Consider the following 10,914-nt stretch of genomic DNA (forward strand, 5'->3'; position numbering starts at 1 on the left):
GGTTTTTCGCCTTCCTCTGTAGCATTGGGCACAGATCACAGCTGAAGGACTCTCTGCATGTTGGGTTCTTCAAAGTATTTGAATGCTTCAATATCTTTGATATAGGTGAGAGGATTATTCTAAGAGGGGTGGTTGAGATTCTGTGGCCTGCACTGTGCAGGGGGTCAGACTAGATGATCATAATGGTCCCTTCTGACCTTAAAGTCTATGAATCAATGAATGAATACAGAACTCTGTCCCCATTTCCGTCCCCACTCCCAGAACTCTGTTCCCACTCCCCTGTCCCAAGCCACAGAACTCTGTCCCCACTGGCACCCTGTCCCCAGCTGCAGAAACCTGTCCCCACTGGCACTCTGTCTCATGCTGCAGAACCCTGGCCTCTGCCCTCCCACACCCTGTTCCCTCTTCCCTGCCCCGAGCTGCAGCACTCTGTCCCCACTGGCACCCTGTCCCCTGCCGAAGCACCCACTAGCACCTTTCCCCAGTACTATGTCCCCTGTTCCCACCAACACAGTTGGGGCCACATTATTGAAGCTTGGGGGGAGGAGGTTGGAGGAGGTTTTTTTGCATCTCACTTGTGTGGCCCCAACTGACTTTTCTTGGGTCAGTGACCCCTGACTCAAAACAGGTTCCCTGCCCTTCTCAGAAATAAAGACAATACAGAAACTTTTTGTTTGACATAGTATTTTATTTAAAAATGAGGCCTGGCCAACAAACCCCAAATTGATCTAGCCACAGCATCATAACACTCCTGCACTCCCCTTTACCCCAGACCGTACATCTGAGCCTGTAATACATTGGAACCCCCTGCCCTGAGCCCCTCACATACCCCAACCCAAATTCCTGAACCCTCACATCCAGAAGTCTGTGGCTTGCTTAGTATGCTAACCCTACATCTGACCCCAACACTGCCTGGCCTGGCGCCCCCTCTCTGAGCCAGCGTTGCCTTATCCACCTTCTCCTGCATCCAGATTTCCTCCCAGAGCTTGCACCGCTCACCCCTTCCCACACCCAAATCCCTCATTCCCACCCGAGAGTCTACACATCCTGTCTCAACCCAGCGAGGTTACGGCTAGACTGCAGGGCTACGTCTACACTGGCCCCTTTTCCGGAAGGGGCATGTAAATTTCAGCAGTCGTCGTAGGGAAATCCGCGGGGGATTTAAATATCCCCCGCGGCATTTAAATAAAAATGTCCGCCGCTTTTTTCCGGCTTTTAAAAAAGCCGGAAAAGAGCGTCTACACTGGCCCCGATCCTCCGGAAAAAGCGCCCTTTTCCGGAGGGTCTTATTCCTACTTTGAAGGAATCTTTGAGGGTCTTTGAAGTAGGAATAAGACCCTCCGGAAAAGGGCACTTTTTCCGGAGGATCGGGGCCAGTGTAGACGCTCTTTTCCGGCTTTTTTAAAAGCCGGAAAAAAGCGGCGGACATTTTTATTTAAATGCCGCGGGGGATATTTAAATCCCCCGCGGATTTCCCTACGACGACTGCTGAAATTTACATGCCCCTTCCGGAAAAGGGGCCAGTGTAGACGTAGCCCAGGAGTTTTCCAGGATTCCGGAGATATCCCAGAAAAACACTTCTGTATCCAGGGATGCATTTGTTCTTCCACTTCTTTTAGTGGAAGAGCAAATATGATCTTTCGGTCACCCCATATTCCTCTTTCCACGAGGAATAAAGGGGCTTCCAAAAAAGGGGGTTTTCTGACATTTGGTCCAGTCTAGACAGGCCAAATGTTGGAAAAACCTCTTCCTACAGAAGAATTGGGAAAAAAAGTAGCGGTATAAGGGTTGGGGATAGCAAGTGATGGACAGGAGGAGAATAGAGAGGGTGGAGCTTCAAGGAAGGGGCGGGGCGGTAGATCTTGGCTTGTTCTGTCATTTAAAAAGTGATCTTGGGTGTAAAAAGGTTGGAGACCACTGGTGTAGATGAAACCGCACAATGTGGACACCATGGTAAGCACCCAGCTACACATACCTGTCAGTTGTAGGACCCTATTAATGAACCTGTTAATAAGGCTAATTAAGTGGGTGGGACGTGTCTTTTGATATGGAAATTAAAGGCAGGATAAATTGGTTTTGTAATGCACCAACCAGTTAATGTCTTTATTCAAGTCCAGGATAAGGATTTCAAATCTGTGGATGAATTCCAGTTCTGCAGATGCTCTCTGTAATTGGTGAGTGAGATTCATTTGTAGAAGAATAGCTATTTTTAAATCCATGATTCAGTAACCAGGCAGGTTAAAATGTTCCTCTCTAAGTTTATGCGTGTTACCATTTCTGATGACTGATTTGTGTCCACTTATCCTTTGTCATAGAGAATGTCCAGTTTAGCCAATATACATGGCAGAGAGGCATTTCTGGCATATATCACATTGAAGGATGTGCATTTGTATGAGCCCCGATGTTGTGGCTTATGTGGTGAATTTCTGTGACAGTGTTGCTTGTACAATCTACAACCTATCCTGGAATATGACCCCTTGCTCTCACAGGCCTTGGGAGAGAGGCCAGCTCTCACCTACAGATAGGGGCGGCCCGTCCATATAGGCAAACTAGGCGGTCGCCTATGGCACTAAGTTAAATGGGGCGCCAAAGGGTGGTGCAATATCATTGAGAGGTTTGGAGGAGAGGGTACTGTTTGCATGGTTTGCCTAGGGCACCAGTTGCTGGCAGCTAGTCTAGAGCTGCCTCTGCTTACAGATAGCCCCCCAACCTGAGGTAAATCCTTTCCAATAGCCACACATCACACCTCAGATACACTCACCCAGGAACCTACCCCTGCAACAAATCCCTTTGCCAACTCTGTCTACATATCTATACAAGCGACACCAACACGGGACCTAACCACATAAGCCACAACATCAGGAGCTCATACAACAACTGCACATCCTCTAACAGAGGGGTGGGGAACCTGCGACCCCTGGCTTTTCTGGATTTAGTCCCTGAGGGTATGTCTACACTACCCCGCTAGTTCGAACTAGCGGGGTAATGTAGGCATACCGCACTTGCAAATGAAGCCCGGGATTTGAATTTCCCGGGCTTCATTTGCATAAGCGGGGAGCCGCCATTTTTAAAACCCCGCTGGTTCGAACCCCGTGCAGCGCGGCTACACGGGGCTCGAACTAGGTAGTTCGGACTAGGCTTCGTGGAACGAGGTGTACCGGTAGTTCGGAATAGGAAGGCTAGTCCGAACTACCTAGTTCGAGCCCCGTGTAGCCGCGCTGCACGGGGTTCGAACCAGCGGGGTTTTAAAAATGGCGGCTCCCCGCTTATGCAAATGAAGCCCGGGAAATTCAAATCCCGGGCTTCATTTGCAAGTGCGGTATGCCTACATTACCCTCCCTAGTTCGAACTAGGAGGGTAGTGTAGACATACCCCCAGGCTCAGGGTTCCCTCCTCCCAGTATCGGAGAGCCTGAACTGTCACTCTAGCCCACCTGCTATCTCACTGTGAGGCTAGAGCACACAAAACCTACTTGCCTAGGGGTCAGTGATTCTCCCCCCCCGCCCCGAACCCAAAAAAGGTTCCCTACCCCTGCTATATTGTGATATATGCCACTAAGTGCCAGAAATATATAGGAATCACTTCATTCACCTCAGAAATGCAGCCATCTTTTGGATGAAATTTATCCACTGCTTAACACCAGCACCCAGTTTAGAAAAAGTAAAGAACACTGTACCCAGTTAAAATTATACTGGGAGCCTAAACTGCAGAACTTAATTGCCTGAGCTGGAATCTGTAGCGGACACCTTGGTTAACAGCTAGACTCCCACAAAAAGTGTCTTGGACTCTTTGTTGACCTCAAATCATCAAGATCTCATATCCCATACTAAATTAAGCTGCTACCACATGCCTTAGGAAACAAGGATCTACTGAGACTTGTGTGGTGGGAATATAGGGAAATAACTCAGCTTTCTGTAGATCTGTCTAGGCTCCCTTTCAAGCAACAGAATAAGGAGAGATTCCTCGCCACTGTCTAGGACAAAGCTTAGGTGATGATGCCAGCCTGCCTCAGAGGGAAAAGTCCAAATACCTGAATCGACACCATCAATTTCCAGGGCCCACTGTCACATTCTGGGCCTCCGTAGCAGATTATTCAAATTATTTTAAAAGTATATTAATAAAATTGTAAAACCAAAATCCCAACACCAATCACATTTTTTTTTCTAAAAAGGAGGGGGCCCTAGGGATGCCTTATTGCTCTGTTTTCATGTGGAAACAGGCACTCAGCTACAGTACTACAGTGACTGATAGCAAGTTAAGTCCTGGAACTCCAAACCAGATATTCTTATAGTCAAAAGGAGTTTTGCATGCAGGTAGTGAACAGACTGCATTTTTCTTTGCTTGATAAGGTCTGAAGAGGTGTCTTAGCAACCAGGGCCACATCCCAGTATAGGCCTCTGTCACAATAGGAGGGAATCATCACATGAAGGGGAAGCTGCTGAGTCCCACCCCTCACTCCCCTGTGGCCAGCGTGGGAAGTGGCAGGTGGAAACCACCTCCTGGGATGGAAGACCTGTTGCCTGCTGTGGTTATAGACAATGGTTCCGGTCTAATCAAGGCAGGCATAGCTGGGGACAATGAACCACGTTGCATCTACACCAACATAACAGGCCGGCCTAAAGCCAAGTCTGTGATGCTGGGGGCAGGCCAGAAGGACCTCTACATTGGGGATGAGGCACAGGCCAAGCGGGGGATCCTCTCCATCAGGTATCGGAGAGTGGTGGGGTCTAGACCTGGTAAATGAGGAGAGTAAGCCAAGAAGAGGGTTCTCTTCACTTGGTCTAGAGAGGGGGGATGTGGAAAGTGGGTAAGGAGCAGGCCAAGTGAGGGGTCCTCTTCAGTGGATACCAGGTAGGAAAGAAGATGTATTCCTATGCTCAATTACTGAAGCTGCTATTATTTTTATACATCAGAGATTTTGTGTTTAAGAAAGTATTCATGCCATTTTCAGGGGTTTCATTTTTTTAAAGAGAAGCTTCCATAAAGGTACACTGATTTATATAGTTTTCTTTTAAATGGTATAGCACTTCTCCTACAAAACACTACTTTGGGGACCCATACTGGGAACTATAAAATATTGCACCCATTTTACAGTAGAAGTACAATGATTGGAAGGCGTGATATGACATGCTGAACAGTTTTATAGTAGCCAAGATGACTAGGTTGTGGACACACTGCACATTTGTATTATTTACAACAGTTCACAAGGACTACTGTAAAATGTAATGGTGCATGTCTCTGATGGAGATAAAGCTATTGATTGGCAATGCACCTACAAATAGGTTGTGTAGGGAATAGTACAGCAGGGAGAGGAATAAGAGGAGGGAATCAGAAAAACTCTGGATTAGGAGAAGACATAGTCAGTGATCTGGAAAAAGGAAACACTAAAAGCAGAAAAATTAGAATGAAAAGAAAGAAGAGACTGAAAAATTGGACATACTGAAGAGTAAAAAAGGAGACATAGAAAAAGGAAAGACAAATTAATAGACTCTCAATGTTCATGAAGACTATCTTACCAATTAGATCAAATTAGCAAATGTGAATCTAGATGCTAAACTAGATACTCCAGACATTTTTTTCCTGACACAAGTGTTTATGCCAGGGATGGGAACCTTTTTTAGGTTGGGGGCCTCTGACCCACAGAAAAATCAGTCTGGGGCTGCACTGAGATGGAAAAAGACACTCTCCACATTCCCCCAACATACACCAGAGCCTAGAGCGGCCCAGGCTAGTAGATTTTGTGTGCTCCAGCCCCACAGGAAGGTGGCAGGAGGGGGGAGGCTGGAGCACCAGCATGGGCTCCGCAGTGCTGTGTGGGGAGGCCCTGAGCCTTGGGGGCTGGATCCAGGCAAGACAGTGGTCACATCTGGCCCCCGGGCCTTAGGCTATGTCTAGACCAGTGTTTCTCAACCTCTTTTTTATAAAGTACCCCTTTAAAAAATTATAAGTACCCCCAGTACCTACAGTTTCCAGACACTCAATTTCTTTTTCTATCATTGCAACACATTTGTTTAAACAACTTAATCATTGCCAGGTGGGCAATGAAATTTTTGGGTGTAAAAAGTACAAAAATAATAAAGCACTGTAAAACTTAAAACAAAAATTCAGTTTTCTCCAAATTTCAGTTGTGTTGACATACCCCCCAAGACTTCTCTCGAGTATTCCTAAGGGTACTCGTCTACAAGTTGAGAATAGGGTTGCCAGATGGTTGAACCCAATATACCAAACACCCTCCTCTTCCCCCCCCTAAAAAAAACACCGGGGGGGAAAAAAAGGGGGGAAGACCAAAATTGTTGAGCAAAAAAAAAAAATTATTAATAAAACAGCATTAAAAGAGCATGGCCCCTTTCAAGTGAGTGCAAAGTTAAAATAGGGATAGGAACAGGAGCGTGGTTGAACACTAAGACCCAGGGAAGGCATTGCTTCCCCTTGGTCTTTAGGCTTTTTGCCAGTGGCCATTTTGTATTTTTGTTCAAGCCAGAACTTAGCTTCCCTGAGGAACCAGGTAAGCATGGAGTTCAAGGGTGGGGGGCTGGGGGTGTTGGGGTCAGGAGCTGGCCCCGGGTGCTAGGGTTGCCAGGTGTTCGGTATTTTCACCTCCTGGCTGGGAAAAAAAATCAGAAAATACCAGACATTTTAGGTGTCCGGGTCAATACTGAACACCTGGCAACCCTAGTTGAGAAACATTGGTCTAGACAGCAGAGCTTTTCTAGGACACCTCCGGAAAAGCTCTGCTGCGTCCAAGGAATGCGTCCGCTTTTTCAGAACAATTTCTGAAAAAGCGGACATATTATTTCGGCATCGTTGTATTCCTCTCGTGAGAGGAATAAGGGATGTTCCGAAAGAGGAGGTTTTTTTTCAAAATTTGGCCCCGTGTAGATGGGCCAAATTTTGAAGAAGCCTCTTTTGGGAAAAAAATACATCTATCTCATAGAACTGGAAGGAACTGGTCATTGAGTCCAGTCACCTGACTTTACAGCAGGACCAAATACTGTTGCTAACAGATTTATCCCAGATCACTAAATGCCTCCCTCAAGGATTGAACTCATAACTGTGGGTTTAAGGAGGTCAGTGTGCAAACTACTGAGCTATCCCTCCCCCCTAATTTGTGTATCTTTTGCCAACTTTTCTCTGCAGTATAGACATAGCCTTAGGTTCCCTACCCCTGGTTTACACTTCATTTTTTAGGACTTTCCCCAGGGTAAACCACAAACAACCAATTCTCTCAAGTTAAAACAGGCTTACAAATTCTAGTGTAGACAAACCCACAATTTTTAAAGGATTGGAATTTAAAGACAAGCACTTTATGACTGCAAAGAAAATCTCAATGTGAAGACTAGGCTCTCTCTGCTGTGGTTTATGCAGAAACTTGTGCTTATATAATTAAACAGGTTTTAATGAATAACTTTTGTTATTTCCATGCAATTCTCTGTGCATACTCTTCCTTACACAAACACTTTACAAGGAATAACAAAAGATGGAAATTAAAACCTCACATTGCTGTAGAGTAGACTGAGGAACAGGGTTATGCTGCCATAGTCATGTTACGTAAACATGGTGGCTGTGTCTACACTGGCAAGTTATTCTGGAAAATCAGCCGCTTTTCCGGAAAAACTTGCCAGCTATCTACACTGGCCACTTGTATTTCCGGAAAAGCACTGACGATCTAATGTAAAATCATCAGTGCTTTTCCGGAAAAACTATGCTGCTCCCGTTCGGGCAAAAGTCTTTTTCCAGAAAACTGTTCCAGAAAAGGGCCAGTATAGACAGCACAGTAGTGTTTTCCGCAAAAAAGCCCCGCTGGCGAAAATGACGATCAGGGCTTTTTTGCAGAAAAGCGTGTCTAGATTGGCCACGGACGCTTTTCCAGAAAAAGTGCTTTTCCGGATAAGCATCCTGCCAATCTAGACGCGCTTTTCCGAAAATGCTTTTAACAGAAAACTTTTCCATTAAAAGCATTTCCGGAAAATCATGCCAGTGTAGACGTAGCCGGTCTGTTTGTTCTTTCACATAACTACAAACAAAACACCTTGTTACAATGCCCAGTTGAACCCTTCCCATACCTGGTGCTAGTTTCTAGGCAGACTGTTAAACCTTGTTTTAGGTGTGGCCTCTTAAATGTTTCTTACCACTATCATAAGTGAAGGGTGTGTTCACACATCAATCTCAATGAGTTTTTAACTCAACCCAAAACAAGGCTCCATCCAGAGCATAATCTTATTATGAGGCAAATTTGTGCATAGACCAGCCCTTCTTGTGTCTCCAGATAGCCAGCCTCAAACAACAAAAACTGCCTCCTTTCAGCTAACAGTGCAATTCAACAGGAATGCATAATAGGTGTAAAATTCTAATAAATCAGAATTATAGCATTTTGCACCACTATGAATTCACTATGTTCTGCTGTAAATGATTGCACAAGGGTGCAGGCCATTGGCCAATGGAGAATCTAGTCTTCAGTTTCTGCCTATCACTGCTAGTGGTAGCTCAGCTCCCCTGGCATTAACAGTGTTGAGAGAATTATCATAGACCACTGCTCCCAGTAACATCTTAAACACCGAGTTATCTAGCCCTGTTCAGATCAGAATTAATCAACATGTAGGGTTGCCAGATACTTTCACAAAAAATACCTAACATGGTGGAAAAAAAATTGGTTGAGCAAACCCCCCCCCCCCGCAAAAAAAGAATTGCTGCACCTTTAAATCCCCATGCTCCCCACTCCTCCCGCCCCCACCAGACACAGCAGGGAAAGAATGTTCCAAGTGGCCTTCTGTCTGAGAAAAACAGAAAATACTGGACATTTTCTATGTCTGATATTTTCTGGGGTTTTTTTACTGGACAGAGGCCACAAATACTGGACTGTCTGGGCCAATCCTGGACACCTGGCAACCCTATCAACATGGTGCTTAAAACACTGCGGCTACATCTACACTGGCCCCTTTTCCGGAAGGGGCATGTTAATTTCAGCGATCGCAATAGGGAAATCCGCGGGGGATTTAAATATCCCCCGCGGCATTTAAATAAAAATGTCCGCCGCTTTTTTCCGGCTTTTAGAAAAGCCGGAAAAGAGCGTCTACACTGGCCCCGATCCTCCGGAAAAAGCGCCCTTTGAAGTAGGAATAAGATCCTCCGGAAAAGGGCGCTTTTTCCGGAGGATCGGGGCCAGTGTAGACGCTCTTTTCCGGCTTTTCTAAAAGCCGGAAAAAAGCGGCGGACATTTTTATTTAAATGCCGCGGGGGATATTTAAATCCCCCGCGGATTTCCCTATTGCGATCGCTGAAATTAACATGCCCCTTCCGGAAAAGGGGCCAGTGTAGACGTAGCCTGCCAGAACCTGTGTTATGTGAGGGCTCCCAATACTGATGATACATTTTTGCAGGATTTCTCTTGATTGCAGGAGGCAATAATCAATTTTCCTAAGCCAAGGATATTATTCATTTTATTTTTCCAAGCACCGAGTTTTACATATAGTGAATTTTATGAAATATTATTCTTGAAGCACCTGACAAGGTGAACCTGGTAAATGGTGAATGCTGGGGCTGTGGACATGGTGCGGGTGACTGCCTTTTCTTTTGTCTGAACCTCACGTAGATACCCAGTGGAGCATGGGATTGTCACAAGCTGGGCAGACATGGAGGCTGTGTGGAAGAATGTCTATGAACAAGACCTGAAGATGAGGGCAAGCGAGCGGCCAGCACTGCTCACTGAGGCACCGCTCAACCCACTGGTCAATCGAGAGCATATGACAAAACTTCTCTTTGAGCGCTTTGATGTACCAGCCCTTTATGTGGCTATCCAGGCTGTACTGGCACTGTATGCTTCAGGCCTTACCACAGGCTGTGTGATGGACTCTGGGGATGGTGTTACCCACACAGTACCTATCTTTGAGGGCTATTGCTTGCCCCATGCAGTTCTCCGGCTTGACTTGGCTGGCCGTGACCTCACAGACTATCTGATGAGAATACTCAGAGAGAGTGGTATTTCCCTGGTCAGCACAGCTGAAAGGGAGATTGTACGAGACATAAAGGAGAACCTGTGTTACGTGTGTCTGAATCCAGAGGAGGAATTGGCTAAGAAACCAAGTGAAGTAGAGAAAACATACAAGATGCCTGATGGGCAGGTTATTAAAGTCCATAATCAAAGGTTCCGCTGCCCTGAGACCCTTTTCCGCCCATCTAACATTGGCATGGAGGCCTCAGGGATTGACAAGCTTTGCTTCAACACCGTCATGAAATGTGATATTGACCTGAGGACCAGTTTCTTCTCCAATATAATCCTATCTGGTGGTTCCAGCCTCTTCCCTGGCATGACTGAGCGTTTGACCAAGGAGCTTGTCCGCATGGTCCCCAATGACACTGAGGTGAAGATCATAGCTCCTCCTGACAGGAAGCTCTCTGTTTGGATGGGAGGCTCCATCCTCTGCTCCCTGTCTGCTTTCCAGCAAATGTGGATTACCATGGCAGAGTACAGAGAAGTTGGGCCTAACATAGTGCATAGAAAATGCTTCTGAAATTCAGCTGTTCTGAAAAGGATTGAATTGAAAGTGTTGTGAGAAAGAAAAGAACCTCAAAATTATAGTAACTCCAAAACTCCAGGAAGCCTATGCCTATGTAGTATTTCTCTTGTGAAAGGTTAATAAAAATCATGAGTCAGCATGTGCTTGCTCTAGATATGACTTTATGAATATGTGTAAAATGTTCTGGATTTCAGGTGAGAATTCTTTACACAAGGGCATTGCAGAAAACAAGTGAAGTAGATGAACTTGATGATTCTACAACATCGCTTATACTTATATGTATGTATAAGTGTAATAGCCCCACACTTTCTAATAGATATTTAATTTACTAACATGTAATGTTGAGCAGGACACAAGCCATCGCAATGTTATTATGCATATTTGGTAGATTATTTTTCTA

The 10,914-nt window shown here is 45.6% G+C and overlaps 1 protein-coding gene across 1 annotated transcript; it reads left to right on the forward strand.

Annotated features, from left to right (window-relative positions):
* The first annotated feature begins 4,453 nt into the window (after positions 1–4,453).
* ACTRT3 (actin related protein T3) lies at positions 4,454–10,678 on the forward strand. The gene is made up of 2 exons (XM_006131719.4): positions 4,454–4,707; positions 9,590–10,678. Exons 1-2 carry the CDS (start codon positions 4,505–4,507, stop codon positions 10,506–10,508), a joined length of 1,122 nt encoding a protein of 373 aa, XP_006131781.2. The 5' UTR covers positions 4,454–4,504; the 3' UTR covers positions 10,509–10,678.
* Positions 10,679–10,914: the final 236 nt, after the last annotated feature.

Source organism: Pelodiscus sinensis, chromosome 10 (assembly GCF_052426305.1).
Source record: "Pelodiscus sinensis isolate ZL-2025 chromosome 10, ASM5242630v1, whole genome shotgun sequence".
Lineage (NCBI taxonomy): Eukaryota > Metazoa > Chordata > Testudines > Trionychidae > Pelodiscus > Pelodiscus sinensis.

Excerpts from the sequence above, each read along its gene's own strand:
- ACTRT3 (XM_006131719.4), top strand. The coding sequence starts at position 4,505 with ATGGAAGACCTGTTGCCTGCTGTGGTTATAGACAATGGTTCCGGTCTA. Across the intron at positions 4,708-9,589 it reads CGGGGGATCCTCTCCATCAG|ATACCCAGTGGAGCATGGGA; the intron begins GTATCGGAGAGT and ends AACCTCACGTAG.